The sequence below is a fragment of the Mirounga leonina genome, unplaced genomic scaffold (genome assembly GCF_011800145.1).
Source record: "Mirounga leonina isolate KUSES-001 unplaced genomic scaffold, KU_Mleo_1.0 Mir_176, whole genome shotgun sequence".
Taxonomy (NCBI): Eukaryota; Metazoa; Chordata; class Mammalia; order Carnivora; family Phocidae; genus Mirounga; species Mirounga leonina.
The window spans coordinates 18,634,004-18,653,389 of record NW_023270454.1 but is presented as its reverse complement, the minus strand read 5'-3'; the positions used below and the strand labels follow the sequence as shown (position 1 = coordinate 18,653,389).

The 19,386-nt window shown below is 33.6% G+C and overlaps 1 protein-coding gene across 16 annotated transcripts in view; it reads right to left on the bottom strand.

The window, feature by feature from the left end:
* Window positions 1-19,386, bottom strand: part of LOC118022172 (probable ATP-dependent RNA helicase DDX60) — a 188,767-nt gene that overhangs the window by 138,340 nt on the left and 31,041 nt on the right. For all 16 annotated transcript variants that reach the window (XR_004682397.1, XR_004682391.1, XR_004682390.1 and 13 more), the window contains 10 exons: window positions 18,623-18,778; window positions 15,450-15,555; window positions 14,874-14,989; window positions 13,437-13,597; window positions 8,234-8,480; window positions 6,502-6,668; window positions 5,811-5,963; window positions 3,986-4,135; window positions 1,673-1,792; window positions 416-511 (listed from right to left, as the gene is read on the bottom strand). Coding sequence is in view for 8 of the 16 variants with exons in the window: in XM_035022745.1 (XP_034878636.1) it covers window positions 416-511; window positions 1,673-1,792; window positions 3,986-4,135; window positions 5,811-5,963; window positions 6,502-6,668; window positions 8,234-8,480; window positions 13,437-13,597; window positions 14,874-14,989; window positions 15,450-15,555; window positions 18,623-18,778 (1,472 nt within the window). In the remaining 8 variants the exon portion in view is untranslated. The remainder of the gene's footprint in view (window positions 1-415; window positions 512-1,672; window positions 1,793-3,985; window positions 4,136-5,810; window positions 5,964-6,501; window positions 6,669-8,233; window positions 8,481-13,436; window positions 13,598-14,873; window positions 14,990-15,449; window positions 15,556-18,622; window positions 18,779-19,386) is intronic.

Below are 19,386 nucleotides of genomic sequence, written 5' to 3'. Positions count from 1 at the left end.
CCTGGAAAACTCTCTTCTTAAATTGTGTTTTGACTGTGCCATTTGTTTTCTATTGTGTCGATGACTGATAAAATAACCCACATAACTGCTACCATTGTGAGAGACCAAAAAGCTTTGCTTTAGAGGTCAAAGATTGGATTTTGAAATCTCTACCAGGAAAACTTAACGCCCTGGTGGTTAACTCTGCCTTGCTATGCAGACCTCTACAGCATATACCGACATCCCCTGTTGAGTCTCAACAGGAAAACGGAACCAAAAGACTGAGTATGATTCACTGAGGAAACCATTCAGAAGGAAGTACCCCCCACAACCTGAACTCTATACAAAGGGACAAATGTCTTGAAGCACCAAAAATCTTCATTATAGCACTTACGTACACTAGGAAATCAACCTAGAGAAATAATACCAAACCTACCTCATCAAATATAACATATCTGATCCTTTTCACCCATGTTTGGCGATGAGGAGCTAATAGCAGAATTTCAAAGCAGGCAGGCACTGTAATAAGTACCTAAAATAACATTGTATAAACAAAAAGTTTGAGTACTTTACTATATACAGACTTTGTTATAAGAATATGAAAGAGTTATAACTCCTGAATGTACCTGCTAATAATTATGATATAATATCACTTCTGAGAATATTTCATTAAAATTGTGATATATTAGGTTAAACCTTATGAAACTGTAATTCTTATGAGTCAAAATGGTAAAATATCAGATTTGAAGTTTAAATTCTTATTTATAAACATCCAAAGTAATACAAATAGAAAGAGTTAATCATCACAGGTTTATTTCTTCAATCTGACCCTGAGATAGTTTTGCTTAAAAAATGTCTATTTAGGATCAACAACTATGGATGTGGGGAGAAGCAGAATTGTGTTGAGGGAGAAGCTATATTTCAAAAGAGGCCTGATGAAACCTTGGCCAACCTGGCTTAGAACTCTGGAGTGAATACTGGCTGTCAGAGCTATTCCACAGCAGGCATTTATACCCCTGTGTTTATGTCCCAGCGTTTATATCCCCGCCTAGCTCAGCCACAGGACATGAACTGTGGAACTGACAGCTGGCATTTGTCTTGACCCCTCTCCCCACATCTGGGCAGCAAGTCCATCCTTGAAAGGCAATCTGGGTAACACATCTTCATGTCTGCTCTGCAATGTTCTAGAATCATCATTTCACTTTTTGTTCAGTCTTAATTATGTATTTATGAATTTGTTAAGGAGGAAAACTATCCATGGCTTACTTAGCATCAGGTATTCTATCAATAATACATTTTTAAAATTGTGATGAGTATCCTACTCATCAAGAAAAGTGACAGTATCTTAATTATCAAGAAAAAGTCATTCTGATTAGAAATTGGTGTTTGTTAATTTTTTATAGCATTGGGTTCTTCAGATCATTTTGAATCCATTTATAAACCAAAAGGATGCAATAAACTATTAGTGAAACCTGAAGTCAAAACGTAAGTGTCCTTAGAGAAAGATGAGTGCTATTTCTCAACTCTTTGGAATATTAACAATATTAAACTTTCTGTAAAGCCATTTCATCTTGTAAATTCAAAAAAATTATTTCTGTGAGGCTTTGTGAAGATGTTGAATTTCTACTGAAAGAGACATATATTAGTGCTATTATATAATTTGGTAACAAATGCATTAATTAATATATCCTACCTGACAGTTTAGGGCATCGTGACGATAGTCCCTTGTAAAAACACCACATAGAGCTTCACCATTTGGCAGACTTTTGGTAAAACGGTTCTGAACAGTTGCTGCCACTTGATTAACAAGGGCCTGATTGACAAGGGAAGAAATTCAATAATCACATAATAAAACACAGATGAAACCTCAGAGAATGACAGAAACTGTCTAAAAATATGTACGGTTGTAAGTGCAGAAAGCTTAACAGCCCCTTTCTTATACCCATCTACTCTAAATACACTAACATGCTCTCTTTGAGATATTTGACCTAAGTATGTGAACCTCATTGATAAACCTCAACTTAAAGTAAAATGGGGGAAAAAATGGCTTAATCAGAAGGAAAAAAAAAAAACAGGAAATGTTGCTCACATATCAGGAAAAAAATAGCTGAATACCTGGATGACCAAGGCTTAGAAAGAAGCTGTGAGTCTACTATAGAAGGAAGATCAAGTTAAGGATTATCAGATAGATTTGTGGTTCTTATATTTGGGGACTTCCTTCAGACATCTGGAGTTTGAATATATACATGAGTACTTTGGATCAGGTGGGTAGCCTGGCTAGTGGAATCTGAGTATAGGGAAATCTATGAACATCTATTTCACACTTTATGCACCCCCCCAAAAAAGATACATATAGATTAAAACATAAATTTTAAAACATAAGCATAAAGACACTAAAAAGTGAACACTTTCCCATTTCTGAGCACACACATGGAAACACTAAATGAAAATACTGATAGACCTGAGTACACAAAGATATGAACAAAATATTATCGTTAATATGACCCAATATAGTAGTAAAAAGATAAAGTGACAAATAAAGGTATATTTGTTATGATATATAAAGAGTAATGTACTTAGTATACAAAACTCTGACAAATCAATGAAAAGACAATGCCACTACCCCCAAAGTAAAAGACAAATGGGCAAATGCATCCACAAGTAGTTCATGAATAAAAAAATGTCAGTGCCCAAAATCACATAAAGATACCCAAATGACTAGTGATCACAGAAAAGCAAATTTAAATATGAGATAGAAGTTTTCTCCTATCAGTATGGCAAAAACATTTTAAGTGATAATAGAAATGTTAGAGAAGATAAGAGAATATACACTGCCATATCTTTTAAAAGAGTAATTTGGCAAAATCTACTGTGTTGTTACTAAAATTCCACTTCTGGCCAGGTTAATTTTTTTTATATATACTACTAATTTCCTGCAATGAGCACATATTAATGGCCATGAAAAACAAAAAAAAGCTACAATAAAAAATAAAGTGCTCATTTCAATTAATCATACAGATCAATCTGGTTCTAAGGCTGACCACAAGTCACTAAACTTTTTCTAGAAGCTAAAATGGAGTCTGAATTCATTTTAATCTATAGAATTAAAGTTATCTCAACTAAATTTGCCTTTCCTAAGAGTAATCACATTACAAGCAAAGAGTTATGAGTGAGGATATGCAAACTTCTACTTTCTGTAAGTCAAACTTTCTCCTTAATGACAAAGATCATACTTTTTGTTTTTAAGTTCAACATTAAGCAGTAATAGACATAAAAGAAACATGGCAAAACAGCCTAGCTTGAGAAACAGGCCAGTCACGAATGCCCAGCAGCAGATCAGATAAACTCTGCAAAAGCAGTATTAGATTCCTAAGTGACCAACATGGCTCAGCAAAGTGTGAATGCTTCTCTCAATGTAAGCATAATGCTGAATGACAAAATCACAAGACCAGGCTTTTTCCTCACAATGGTTCTCAGAAAAGTGTTATGTTGGCCTCTGAAACTGGAAGGAGAAAATACAGGTCACAAAATAAAGTGAAAGCTATGGAAACAGAGAACAGATTGATGGGTGCCAGAGGTAGGGGTTGGAGACAGTGGGTGAAATAGGTGAAGGTGGACAAAAGGTACAAACTTCCAGTTATAATATAAATAAGTAGTAGATATGTAATGTACAGCATGGCAACTATAGTTAACAATACTGCACTGCGTATTTGAAAGTTGCTAAGAGTATAGATCTTAAAAGTTCTCATCATAAGAAAAAAAGTTTGTAGCTATATGAGGTGATGGATGTTAACTAAACTTATTATGGCAATAATTTCACAATATATACATATATCAAATTATGTGTGGTACACCTTAATTAATACAATGTTATATGCCAGTTATAGATCAATAAAACTGGAAAATAAATAAATAATAAAATAGATTCACTTGCATGACTACATGTATTATTTTAAAAGAGGAGGTTTAGGAATGAAAGAGAAAGTTTGAGTCACTTGAGGGCTACCTTTGTTGGTGCAACATACACAACCACCCCTTCACTGCTCTCCTTCAGCACCTTCTCCATGCAATAGTAGGAAGCATAGGTTTTGCCTGAGGACGTTGGGGCGACAATCACTGCTGACTCATTATTATCCACAACATCAAGGAGCTCTCGCTGCAGGGTTCAGAGCACCATATGAGTTAATAATATGAACAGCATGTTATCAAAACAAATCTATTAATACACTTCTAATATAATTTTCTGAACTTCAAGTGGAATGATGGGGAGTTAAAAACACTGATGAAACACATAGGAAAATCTGAAGAACTCATGGCATTCTCTCAGAAGACTAAATTGCTATGCTTTTGACTATCTGGAGGTGAGTTTGTGTGTGAAAAATGGAAAATGAGCCTGAATAAAATATCTTTTCATTGGGAAGATTTCTTTTTTCCTAAGTATTTGTCATTGATTAAGTCCAGCCCTTCTCCAAAATGGAAAGTGAGCCTGAATAAAATATCTTGTCATTGGGAAGATTTCTTTTTTTCTAAGTATTTGTCATTAAGTACAGTGCTTCTCCAAAGGCTTTGAGAAATTAAGTTCTAAGAAGCAGCCAATGGTGAAATGGTAGCTAAGGAGAAAAAAAATCAATCATTCATAATTTTACTACTTACCTTTTACTTTACATACAGAAGAATGTCAGGTACCTACTTTGAAGGGCATGAAAAACTTCATCCCTTCAGTTTATGCTTTTAATCATCAAAATGATGACTAATCAAAGTCATAATCATAAATTTCTATGATGGGCAGAAGATGGAAAAACATCCCCAAACCTCAGTCTGCACACTCTTAATCTAGGTCCACTCTGAGCCACACCTCAAAATAAAGTGGACATTAGAAGAATTGAAATGTGTGTAGAACTAATAGAGAGCACTTGGCTGCTTTGTGTCCTGCACTTAAGTAAGGAACTGATCCTCCTGTTCCTGAAAAGGAGGCAGGAATTTTTAAAGATATTCCACTATCATCAATATAAGAAAGATAAAGGCATATTCTGAATTGGAAGTCTAGTAGATTGAACCTATGAAATTGTACTTTTGTAGGTAAACATATTCAATTTATCAGCGATTTTATATGGTTCAATCTATGCAGAAACACACCATTTTATTCCAAATTTTATATCCATCAATTTTACATTTATTTATAGAAGAATGGCTACGATGGTGACAGGTATAGCATGTAAATATCTAAACAATTGCTATCTTGTTTAGACTACCAAAATTGCTCTGGGCACATTTACATATAAAATCCTACTGACAGGGGCGCCTGGGTGACTCAGTTGGTTAAGCGACTGCCTTCGGCTCAGGTCATGATCCTGGAGTCCCGGGATCGAGTCCCACATCGGGCTCCCTGCTCAGCGGGGGGTCTGCTTCCCCCTCTGCCCTCTTCCCTCTCATGCTCTCTGTCTCTCATTCTCTCTCTCAAATAAATAAATAAAATCTTAAAAAAAAAAAAAATCCTACTGACACAGGGAAAACATGGAGGTTGCTCCACAATGATACAACTGGATGACCCAAACATAACTTTAAAAATATATATTTGTGAATTCATCAAAGTACCTCCAAGGAGATGGTCTATTTATAAATAATAAACAAAATGAAAATTTCACTTTCTTTAAATGGAAAAGAATTTCCATTTTGTCATTTCTAATGATAAAATAATTTTAAATGACATGACTCAATATTAAGTTCATGCCAAATATAATATGTAAAGCCACAATAATGAGAAGCTCCTGAGATCACATTTAATCATAAAATACAAATAAAATAAAATTTTTGTTTCATTCAATTATTACCTGCCATGTGTCAGGAATAAAATCCTGAACCCTGGGATCTGGATCTTTTCTCTCATCTCGTATCAAATAATGGCCCATGTATTGTAGTTGAAACCGAACTGGCCCAATGCCAATTGAGTATTTATCTGTTTTCTTCATGTCATCTCTTGCAACCTACATTATTTGAAAAGTCCATTTGGAAAGTGATTTTAAACTACATTATTTAAATAATTAAAATATATATTACTGAGTACTTTTTATGAGAAAAGGATTTCACCACCTTTTCAATTTTGTAATATTTATTGAAGAAGTTCTTTACCATTTAAATCATTATCTTAACTGTGAGTATATTGATAGACATCAAGATTTTCAAATATCCATTATGGTATCTGTAGCTACAATCTAATACATTTAAAAACAACTGAACAATCACAACATAGCTTTTAAATTGTTTGCTAGAATTAAACACAGTATTAATTTTAAGGGTCTGCAGAAATTATCCAGCATTTAACCTGTTTGTTCAGACAAGCATTTGTATCAGTTTTCTAATTTCAAGTTTGGGCAGCTGAATTACTAGTAATGACTTTGAACGTAGAAGTAAATATTGTCAGTTGAAAAAAAGAAAAAATCTAGAAGAGGTGACTGTATTTGCAAGACACTTTATGTACACCCCATAATTATTCTATTAAAATGGAGCTATTCTGAAAATTACCTGGGTTGGATATAAAGAACTTGCCAATTCATCAAATCCTAAATACTTCAGGCATCTGGCTATAAGTTGCTGATCTGCCTCCTGCAAAAGTTCTGGGTATTTTTCCATCAAGGAGTGGATCCTTTTCATCATTTGAACAGCTATATTTAAATCTTTTGTGGTTTCACCTTGGCAAATAATAAACAATATAATTTTTATAAAGACCATGAAAAATAATGTTAGATTACCCAAGATTAATCATCCAATCAATCTGACCTAATTAAATTCACTATCTTATTTAACATTAATAAAGGTTTTAGGATACAGAAGACTAGGTAAAATATAATTAAAGTGCAACTATACGCACTTCATCATTTCCATGGATAACTGGAAAGTAGCTGTGCAAATAATGGAGACAAAGAAAAGCCTTATAGTTCATGATAGAAATAAGATTGTTAGAGCTCAAGGTTGTATAAGTGTTCTGGGGAACAACAAATCTTTTCTCCACCTATTATTTTCATATCTCCTCTACTATGGTCAAAGAAAAATATTTAGATGACTTTAAATATCTGGTTAAAATCTTTGCAAAATTTATTGAGTCCTACTGTTGACAATAGATAACTATTTGGTGTAATCATTGGAGGTTGCCAATTCAATCAGTCTATTACAACTGCCAAATACAGACTTTGCTAATTATTCTTCATTTCTGTATAGTTATATACATTCTTTTTATTCCTCCTCACTGCTAATCTTTCCATACTTGCCATGTTAGGGCTGTTTTTAATTCCAACTTTCTTCCAATAAACCTGTATTTTAGCTATCTAAAAAATATTACCAAACACCCACTGAATGCTATAAGAGGCGACAAAAAAAATTTAATGTAGAATTCTTCCCCTCAGGAGAGTAAGCCACTTAATTCTGATCTTTCTTAGTAGCAGTCAACTGCAAATTCTGATACAACATCTTGTTTGGGGAGAAATATATAAGCCAAATCTTATGCTTCTCACTGTGACAGAATCCACAGTGAAAGGCTGACTGCTTTAGAGCAGACTGAAGTAAACAGAATGAGAGTGGGGAGGGGGGAGAAAAGAAGAACCTGGTGACCATGTGTTAAATGGATTTCAAGTGTGGGGATGCTCAAGACAGACAGATCAACTAGGTTTACTAGGAAGAACTGTCAGTTTGGAGCTCTTATGGCACATGATCATTTCACCTGTTATCAATTTACATATCTCTACCCAGGTTTATTTCCCCTTATCTTCCTCTTCCTGTCTCTTCTTTTTTATCCTACTATGTGTTATAGAAATTGCAAAGTAGAGCACACGGGAGCCACAGCAACATTTAGAAGAACTCAACATGGTCAGCGAACATAATCTTTAGTTTTACCCAGAAAGAAAATGTTTGCACTTCAGATCTCAAAAATGAGTGACAGATTCTCCCAGAGTGCCTCCCCGGCTTTGCTGGTTCCCTTGACTATGCCCACAGTTTTATAAGTAGTTATCCTTAAGCCTATCTTTGACTGATTTGATTTGAATTTGCTTAAGAATGTGCTGTATATTTGCTATTTTGAGATTTCATTGCTCACCAATAAATGAAGTAATCCTTAGAGGAATTTTGTAAGGATAAAATCACATAATGCATCTAAGGCTTCTAACACAAACTTCCAGTTAATAAATGACAGTTATCATCATTACATCCTTTTATTAAGTCTCCAATTCATCAAAACAAAAAATACAGAATCACACAACTTTACCTCTGCAATGTTCTTTCCATGCTTTCAAGCAGGCAGTTAAGGCTACCATTTCAACTCGAAATTTCACTGAGTTACTTTTACATGATTTCAAAAACTCTTCCAGGTTCTTTATTCCAGAGTTTAAGTTTTCTTTCATTTCCTCCTCAATAGAAAATGACAGAACACTCCATTTTTTCTCCTCTTTCTCTTCTTCCTTAGCAAATAACCTCTTTTTATTCTCTCTAGTAATTATTTCAGCCTTGGTCTCCTGCCCAAAAAGGGGGGGGGGGGAGCGAAAGCATATCATAAAACAAGTTGGAAATATTCCAAGATTAAATTTCATATATGAGACAATATTTTTAAGTGTATATTGGTTATTTTGACCATCATCCCATTCTTGAATAGGAACAATTTTTAGGTTCAGTATTTATTTCTTAAAATTAAAGCCTCTGTTAATTGAAAACTTATTACAATTAAATTTAATCACTATAAAGCCTCCGCAGATAATTCTGTAGATTTCTGAGTTGTATAGATTATAAATCAAAGAGTAAATTAATAAAATTGGAAACACCAGGCCACTGTTTTCTCATGTCTCCTGCATTGGTTCTTGCTGCTCTCTCTAGAATGGATTTTCCTCTTCCATTCTTCCATGGTCACCTCCCTGTCTCCTACTTATCCTTCAAGATATTTCTTCCATGAAGCCTTTCCTAACTCCCAAGCCTAACTCATATATTCCTTCTCTGCCAGGGCATCTCTCTATCAAAGTACTCACTACACATACTGTAGTTATGATTTTACTTGTCATACCTCCGATCTAGATTAACTTCCTTGAAACAGAAATATGCTATAGTTGTCTGTATGTCTTAAGCACAAAACATTTAGCTTGTAATATTTGATAAGTGAATGAGGAAAAGTGAAAGCAGATGAAGGAAAGGAGTGGATAGAAAGGAACAACATAAATACAACTGATTTGCTTTATCTAGATAAGCTTTTCCAATGGACTTAAACTCAATATGGACCCTCTTTACTATACTTTTACCAATCTGATTTATTAATCTGCAAAAACAAATTAAAGAATTGTATTCACAAGAGAATTCTATAAACCTTCCACTATTCTGGTTAGTCATGAAATTAATATATAAATTTTGTCTACAATGAAGTCAATATTAGTTGTCTGCACTTTCTCAGTACTTAATTCTAATCAACATTATTTGAGGTTTCCCAATGTTTTAATCTGCCAAATGTACTGTTCTATGTTAACTCAGCATGGTTCTTTCTCAATAAGACAAGGGTGACCTTGGCGCTTTGCCATGCACAATGCTTATTATATCCTGAATATGCAGACTTATTAAACGGTTGCTAGAAGAGCACATTTATGTAGTACTGAGAGTGTTTAACTCTAATGAGATAATTTATTTAATTTCTAATAATGTAAAAGAAAAAATGGGATTTTTTCAGTCTTCATACCTTATACTATGTAATGAGAATTTTTGCTGCAAACTTTCTATTTTATAACATCGCCCTAAAAAAAAAATAGAAACTTCTTTGTAGCCCTAAATGAAAATGGAAAAGTTGTAATTGGATGATTTCACCAACAATAAAATTGACTATGAAAATAAAAAGGAGGTTGTCACTACAAGGAGAAAAACAATGACCACCTACCTGGGCTCAGAAAGGCTGCTTTTTAGCTACTAAAGCAAAAATGCCCATTTCTGCTTGGACTTTTTAAAAAATGTCAGCTTTACTGAGTTATTATGGAAAAATATAATTGTAAAATATTTAAAGTGCACATCATGGTGATTTGATATATGAATACATGTAGTTGAATTTCCCCCATTGGGTTAAGTAACCCACCCATTACCTCACACATTTATCTTCTTGGGGGAGAAAACATTTAAAATCTACTCTATTAGCAAATTTCAATGATGCATTAGAGTGTTATCAACTACAGTCGCTATATTTTACATTAGCTTCTCAGACACTATTCATAGCTGAAAGTTTGTATCTTTTTACCAACCTCTACCTATTGCCCCACCCACCCAGTCTGTGGCAACCATTTTTCTACCCTCTGCTTCTATGAATTTGACTTTTTTTTAATTCCACATGTAAGTGATAACATGCAGTATTTATCTTTGTCTGGTTTACTTCACTCAGCATTGCCAGGTTATCCATGTTGTCACAAATGGCAGGAATTCCTTCTTATGGATAAATAATATTCCATTGTATATGTATATATCATATCATCTTTATTCATTCATCCATTGATAAATGTTTACACTGTTTCCCTATCTTGACTATTATAAATAATGCTGCCATGAACATGGGAGTGCAGATAATCTCTTCCATAGCCTATTTTCATTTCCTTTGATAAATCCCGAGAAGTGGATTGCTAGCTCCTATGGTAGTTCTATTTTTAATTTTTTGAGTAATCTCCATATTGTTTTCATAGTAGCTGCACATTTACATTTCCACACACAGTACATAAGGGTTCCCTTTTCTCCAAATCCTTGCCAACACTTGTTACATCCTGTCTTTTTCATGACAGCCATTCTGACAGGTCTGAGATAATATCTCATTGTGGTTTTGACTTGTATTTCCCTGATGACTGATGATGTTGAGTACCTTTCCATGTACCTGTTGGCCATTCATATATCTTCTTTGAAAAAAATTCTATTCAGTACTCAGTCCATTTTTAAAATCAGATTGTTTGGTTTTGGGGGTTTTTTTGCTATTAAGTAATATGACTTCTTTAAATATTTTAGATATTAATCCCTTATCAGGTGTACGATTTGCAAATATCTTCTCCCATAGAGTAGACTGCTTTTTCATTTCATTGATGGTTTCCTTTGCTGTATAGAAGCTTTTTAGTTTGACGTAGTCTCACTTATTTATTTTTGCTTTTGTTAGCTTTGCTTTTGATGTCAAATCCAAAAAAAAAAAAAAATTTCATAGCTAAGACCAATGCCAAGGTCCTTACCCCTGTTTTCTTCTAGGAGTTCTGTGGTTTCAGGTCTTTTATTCAAGTCTTTATTTTGAGTTGATTTTTGTGTATGCTGTAAGGTAGGGTCTAGTTTCATTCTTTTGCAGGTGGCTGTCCAATTTTCCCAACACCATTTATTAAACTGTCTTTCCCCCCCATTGCATATTCTTGCCTTTTTCTTGAATTAAGTGTATATGTGTGTTTCTGGGCTCTTTATTCTGTTCCATTGATCTGTATATCTGTTTTTGTGCCAGTACCATACTGTTTTGATTACTACAGCTTTGTAGCATATCTTGAAATCTGAGATTATGATACTTCCAGTTTTGTTCATCTTTTTCAAGATTGCTTTGGCTATTCAGGGTATTTTGTGGTTCCATACAAATTTTAGGATTATTTGTTCTAGTTCTGTGAAAAATGTTGTTGGTAGTTTGATAGGGATTGCATTAAGATTGTAGATTGCTTTGGGTAGCATGGACATTTTGAGCACAGAATATCTTTCCATTTTTTTGTGTCACCTTCAATTTTTTTGTGTCACCTCCAATCCATGAGCACAGAATATCTTTCCATTTTTTTGTGTCACCTTCACTTTCTTTCATTGATGTTTTATAGTTTTCACAGTACAGGTCTTTCACTTCATTGGTAAAATTTATTTCTAGGCATTTTGATGCAATTATAAATAGAATTGTTATCTTAATTTCTCTTTCTGCCAGTGTGTTATTTGTGGATAGAAGCACAACAGATTTCTGTACATTAATTTTATATCCTGCAACTTTACTGAATTCATTTATTAGTTCTAACATTTTTTTGGTGAAGTCTTTAGAGTTTTTTTTATATATAATGTCATGTCAACAGCGAATAGTGAAAGTTTTACTACTTCCTTACCAATTTGGAGGCCGTGTATTTCTTTTTCTTGCCTAATTGCTCTGACTAGGGCTTCCAGTACCATTTTGAATATCAGTGGTGAGAGTGGGCATCCTTTTCTTCCTGATCTTAGACAAAATGCTTTAAGATTCTCACCTTTATCATTATATAATAACTTTCCTTATCTCTTAATACAGTCTTTGCCCTAAACTCTATTTTCTCTAATATAAATATAGCTACCCCTGCATTTTTTGGCTTCCATTTGCATGGAATATCTTTTTCCATCCCTTTACTTTCAGTCAGTGTGTGTCCTTAAAGCTGAATAAAGCTGAAGTGAATCTCTTTTAGACAGCATATAGTAGGGTATTTTATTATTATTATTATTATTATTATTATTATTATTATTATTCACTCATCCCCTCTATGTCTTTTGATTGGAGAATTTAGTCCATTTACATTTAATGTAATTATTAATAGGTATTGACTTACTATGGCCATTAACTTTTTTCTGACTGATTTACAATTCCTTTGTTCTTCTCTTTTTCTCCTCCTTTGTGATTTGATAGCTTTCTGTAGTGGTACACTTAGATTCCTTTTGCTGCTTTTAGTGTATGCAGATCAGTCTCTTTTAGGGAAAGACTGGGAATAAGCATTTCAGTCTGCTGCCTCTGTGCCCTGGGGGGGATAGTCAGGATATAGTCTTGTGGGTCCTGTGGATGCAAGTTTTGTTGGCATTCAAAGCTAGATGTTATGAGGGGCCCTTTCTTCAGGTGGAACTCAAAAGTTGGGGTGCCAAACCAAAAATCTGGTCCCAATCCTTTCCTCCTGAGAGGAAAACTGAGGCTTGTGAGTTTTCTCCCAATTGTATGTCTCTGCACCAGGGATGGGGTTTATAGGGAGTGTATGTCTCAGCCTCTTCTACCTGTTTCATTGTGGGATTTTTCTCATTTGTCCAATGTATAGGAGTTATTTCTCTAGTTTCTGGATTGCTTTCAGAGAGAATTTTTCTATATTTATCTGTAAATTCTGTATGTCTATGGGAGAAGATGAGTTCAGGAACCTCTTATATTGCCATCTTAAACCAGAATTCAAAAGAACTATATTTTTAATTTTATTTCAACATTTCTAAATCTAAGCCTTTAGTAACCTATTGTCTTATATTCTTTTTCAAATACATATACATTTTATTATGTATACAGGACCATATATAACCTTGTATATGCAGGTTAGACTTTCTTACCAAGTAAATAAAATAATCTAAGTGATCATATATAAAAAGAAAAAGCATAGCATGGAAAGAAACTACCAGAGGAACTGAACAAATAGCAACTTAAGAAAAGTCAATAAACAGTTTTAAAATTTGATAGAATTAATAGAACCTACATGTGCCTTTTTGTTCTTGGGTGCAATGACCTTATTCTTTGGCTTGACAGCTTGAGTTACAACAACTTTTGGAGAGACTGATTCTAATGATTTCCCATAAAATCGTTGAAAAACATGATACTTCTGCACAGACCTAAGACAATGAGGATCTCTAGATTTTTCTGAAAAAGAAAGACTTAAAATGTAAAACTACTATATTTTTTCAACAGCATTCTCATTAATTCTTCATACCATCCCACCCACACATGTACTTTTTAGTTTGAAATAGTAATTTAGTAATTTAGGTTTACCTTTGTTAAAGAGGGAATCAAGTCAGGCAAATTCTTGTCTATGGAGTAATTCCTTACCTTATTTAAAAGACGGAAGTGACAAAACACTCTTTCACTGCCTACCTCCTAAAGCAAATATCAGGATGCTACAAAGAATAACAGATTCTGCATATTACCTCTGTTATTTGCCCTATGAATGAGTTTAAGAAGATAGAGGCAAAATCAAGAAGATATCCATCTTGGATATCCTGGCTTCTGGCACTGCTTGACAGAAAAATCCTTACTCTAAACCATAACCACAGAGCCAAGAGCTTGGCAACTGAAAAACACTTTCACTATGGAAAAATCCAAAGACATAGGAAATCCCAACAATCAAGGTCTGATTTACTTCCATACCCAAAGAAAACTACAATTAAGGGGATAATTAAGCTGGTTGATTTTTCTATGTCTGTATCTACATATATCAAATTAAACCATTTTGAGGGATATTAATGGTTAATCTAAAAGATCGCCTCACATCTTGCAGGATCTTAGTAGCTGTTTATGTAAGCAGGCTGATAAGTATGAGCGAGCTTACTATGCACAGTCCTAGATTCTTCTGAAAGTAAGTTTTGTCAACTTGAAGAAGGGTGGAGGTGAGATAGGGGTAGACAAATATGGATGAAGACAAAGGATTAACTAAGGAGACAAGATCCCTAAATCAATCTCTGTTGATCTACTTTTAGTGGTTTCCTGGGCCTCCTTTTGCAGTTCCAACCATCCTGAGAATGAAGGTATATAAAATACTGGCACTCGTTACACGTAATCAACTGGGTAGTGCGAAAGTAGCTGAAATTACTTGAAAGACTATTGCCTCAGTATTATGAACTTCAAGGAATACACAAATATCTTAAACTACACACCATATTTATTTAAAACAGTTTCATATTTTGTGCTGACAAATGCAGTATTGCTGCACTTCCTAGGACATCAGCATTTGTGCTCCTACGACTCAGTAAACAGAGTGGGACTTTTTCATTACCATCTTTACTGACATACATCCAAATATCTTGTAGACTATTATTATTCAAGAAATATAACCTGCAGCTCATGATATGATGATTTTTTATTACAAAATAAAAAGAATGAAACTGATTTTAATTTATTTCACCAGAGTCACATAACTCACCATCAAATTGACACTTCGTCCTGTCATAATCATCACTAAGGGGTCTGTGAGAATGCCAATGCACAAGTTCATCAAATTCCTTTTGTTTAACTAGTGAAGTTACAATAGGATCATCACTATGAGACAAAAAGAAACATATGCATATTTTAAATTTCATGCCTCTAAATAGAACACAGCACAGATTTCATTTTTTTAATATTTTAAAAAATCATAGCCACCTTTCCTCTTTCTGTAATATGATGTGGGTGTTAGAATCCAAAAAGCAGTTTATTAGGTGCTTAAGAACCCAGAATCTACCCCACATCTCTAACAGTCCCATCAACACCAACAAATATTCATTCATTAAGCCACGAATTAACAACATCCAGCGGGAGTTATTTTACTCTAAGATTAAAACCATGTTGATTTTAACCTAGTTAAGATCAAAGACATTGATAAATTTGTTATTAAACTCATTATTTGTTACAAACACATATTGCATCTAATATACTCCATTTAATTTGTTGCATTTCATAGAATCTTTAATGAGTAAGTCATCCATTCCACCCATTTACTGAGACATTTTTGGTCTTATACCTCTTTAAGAAAGGCAAATCTGTCAAAAGGTCACCAACAAACTTATCAACCACTTCACATGACATTGAAATAAATCCCAAATTAGGAATGTTTTCCTTGGCGGTATCTGTAAACAAGTAAAAAAAAAATTAAGACAGTGTCAAATGTGAAACTTTCACACATCATGTTCTAAAACCTTACATTAAAAAACATTTTTCATTGATTTTAATTACATTTATCAATTCCAGACCTTCCCATAAAGCTATTGCCCACATTAAAACATTTTGGAACATAGCAGAGTATGAAGAAATAGGCAGCATTTAGGGATGTTGATAGGTAGGTAGAAAAATAACTGTTTCCTATTTTTAAATGTTTATTTCCTTCATTGTCCCTTATTACAAGGAATTTGAATATGGAACTCTCACTCAGAGACCTCCTACATAAATACTTTTATGGAAATGAAATGTTAAAAAAGTAGGGGAAAATATATGGATAATAATGAAATAATTTGATATCATCACAGTATTTTCTTACATCCTCTTTGATATTATATGTATGTATATATATATATGTATCTGCACATATACACATACATGTGATAGATACAATACATATCACACATATATCCTATATATAATAGTGGCTAATGAATGCCTTTTTATTTATATCTGGTTCATAATTCTAGGTAAGCTGCCATTGCTCTGCCCATTATCCCCTTGGTGTTCACTGTTCCTGTGTTTGCCTGACACCTTCTTACTACAGGTCTCTGCAACTCTCTGCCTGAGCACTTTTCTTCTTACAGCCATGTGAAGAAGGCCAGAAGTGCTAAGGATTTAATGCCCCAGAGATAGCCTCAGCCAAAAGTATGACAGGAGTTACAGGTTAAATGCCCCATCTATCTTGCTCTTCAGGTAAGACATCTCTGAGGTGGTTTGTACAACATTCTAATATTCCCAGTAAAATCTACCTGTAGTTGCCCACAGTGGAAACCTACTCATTAACATGTCCTACATTGGTTTTATTCTCTTCCTGATCTTACCTAACCACTCCCTTATTTGATCTTCAAACCCCTTATTTGATCTTCCTCAAGAGTCTTTGTCTGGTAGAACTTATCTGGACATTAGAGTATATATATTCTTCCCCATATTCTGAAAAATATACTTATATTGATACATCCCAAATTCCCATTAGATTTCCTTCTCACGTTCCTTAGGGGGATATTTTATTCTTCCTGAAATTCATCAAATGGATGATACTATGATGATGGATAAATCAGTTTCTGTATTTCTTTTCTTAAGATTTTATTTTTATTTATTTATTTGTCAGAGAGAGAGAGCACAAGCAGCGGGGGGAGCAGCAGGCAGAGGGAGAAGCAGACTCCCTGCTGAGCAAGGAGCCTGATGTGGGACTCAATCCCAGGACCCTGGGATCATGACCTGAGCTGAAGGCAGACGCTTAACCAACTGAACCACCCAGGAGTCCCAGTTTTTGTATTTCTAAAAATGTTTATATTACTTCTTCATTCTTAAATATTTTAAGAAACATATAATTTCACTATATTGATTTCTATCATTGTTATAGAGGAAGTCTATTATAGACTAATTTTTGTTCCTTTCTAGGTAACTTGTTAAGATACTCATTTTCTATATTCTATAATTATACTATATTGTATCCAGTGTGTGTATTTATCTGTGAGTGTGTATGTTCATATGTTTCATTTATCCCACTTGGGATTCATCATATATCCTAAATGTGCAAATTCTTGTCTTTCCTCAATCCAGGCAAATACCCAGCCATGATCTCTTCAAATATTGTCTAACCCGCATTGGCTCATTCTTTCCTTCTGAATCTCCAAATGAATAAAAGGCATTATATCTTGTTTTTTGACATATCTTTTATATTGCTTCAGCTCTTATTTCTTTTGTTTGTTTTTTTAGGTTTTTTTTGCAGATTTATTGAGATGTAATTGACACATAAGCTTAGGGTGTATAACATGGTTATACACCTCATCTCTACTTTTAAGTATAATTCTTTTGATGAATTTCTAGTTCACACATTCTCTTTAGCAATATCCAATCAGCTTTTTAACCTATCCATTGGCAATATTTTCATTTCTACAACTTTGATTACTTTAAAATATGAATGGTGTTTTATAGAACTTTGTAATTTTCTCATGTTTCAAATTTCATATTTTATTTCTTTGAGCATTTTAAATACACATATAGTATATTCTACTTTTGATAATTACAAAATATGAAGTTCTAGCTCTATAGCTTACAGTTTCTCTTAGATTATTTCCTCTACTGCTTTATAAATTCATATTTGTACTCCTATTTGGCAGAATATGAGTAAAACCTGTATCTTGTAAAACCAGGGTTTATGATATTTTTAATTTTTATTTATTTATTTGTCAGAGAGAAAAAGAGAGAGCACAAGCAGGGGGAGTGGCAGGCAGGGGGAGAAGCAGGCTCCCTGCTGAGCAAGGAGCCCAATGTGGGACTCAATTCCAGGACCCAGGGATCATGACCTGAGCTGAAGGCAGACGCTTAACTGACTGAGCCACCCAGGCGTTCCCAGGGTTTATGATGTTTTTCCTCTACAAAGAATGTACTAGATTCTTCTGATCACTTTAAGCTAATTTTCTGGCTTAGAGTTGTCTTGACACTACTAAGAATAACTGAAACCCCAGATTCTTGGGAGGATGGGCCTATAATTGGAAATCATCGGAGTAATTCATTTTGTATTAGCCAGAGATCCATCTCTCCCTTTATTTTTGGCTCCTGGAATTGCACTTCTATTGTTTTGAGCTTAGCTATGATAATACAAAAAGATGTTTGGTGTGTCTTAGCAGCATTTCAATTGTTTCCCAAAAGAGATTTTTCCCCTAACCTATACTGCCATATTGATAGAAATTGATAGAAACAGAAGTCACATATATCTGGCTTTTTTTTTTTAATTGGCAACAACATTAGCTACAAGCAAAACATATAACTCTTCAAAATTATAGTCATAGCATATTCTCCCAATGATATAGCAAAAGGTAATCTTATTTTTATTTATTATTTATTTATTATTATTATTTAAATGCATAGTGCCAGAAAATTATTTAGATATACAGCATTTAATTAGTAGTGTTTTCAAAAAAATTTCCAGAGATCTGAACTTTATTTCAAATTAATTTAGAGATTTATTACCTTTGATTGGTGATGGATTCTTTTCAAGAAAAGAAAGTTTTGTTGTTCTCAGAGGAAATGGCTTTCCAACAGCAAACTTTCTGACCAACTTTGACACAGTATTCCAGAGATGTTCATAATCTTTCATAATGACATCTCCCAAATTCAAATGTAGGCCTATATAATAGTTAAATGTACTAAATATTAAAAGTCATTCCTATATATACAGAAGCATGCACTTTGACTAAATTCATAGAGTTCTGAAATATTTGTCAGAGTGAAATTTTCAGTGAGTTCCACTCTGCACCTAAATGAATAAATTACAGCTATCATAACAGTATAATAGATTATGAATATCTATTTTATAAAGTAAAAAAAGGTTATGACACATATAATTTTACAACCAATAAAACTGAATATAACTTATTTTTCAGAGATAAGAAAATTTGTAGAGAGTTGCTAAATTTATATGTAGCTAACTCATTCCTATATTTGCAATGTGTAGGAACCAAATTCTAGAGGTCAAAGAAGCTTCAAGAATACTCAATGAGTTATAGCTCTCTTAAAACATGTGTTTTTTTTTCTTTGACTATTAAGAAACAGCAGAAAATTTATTCTAACAAAATAATTCAAAGAAAGAAAAACAAATTACATATAACATATAAATCAGCTTTGTCTTTGGAAAAAAATTAAAATTTCCTAAATATCTCATAGTAGTAGGATGATTACCTTGATTAGAGTAAATATTTTTAAAAATGTAATGCACATATTTATTTTTTTTATAT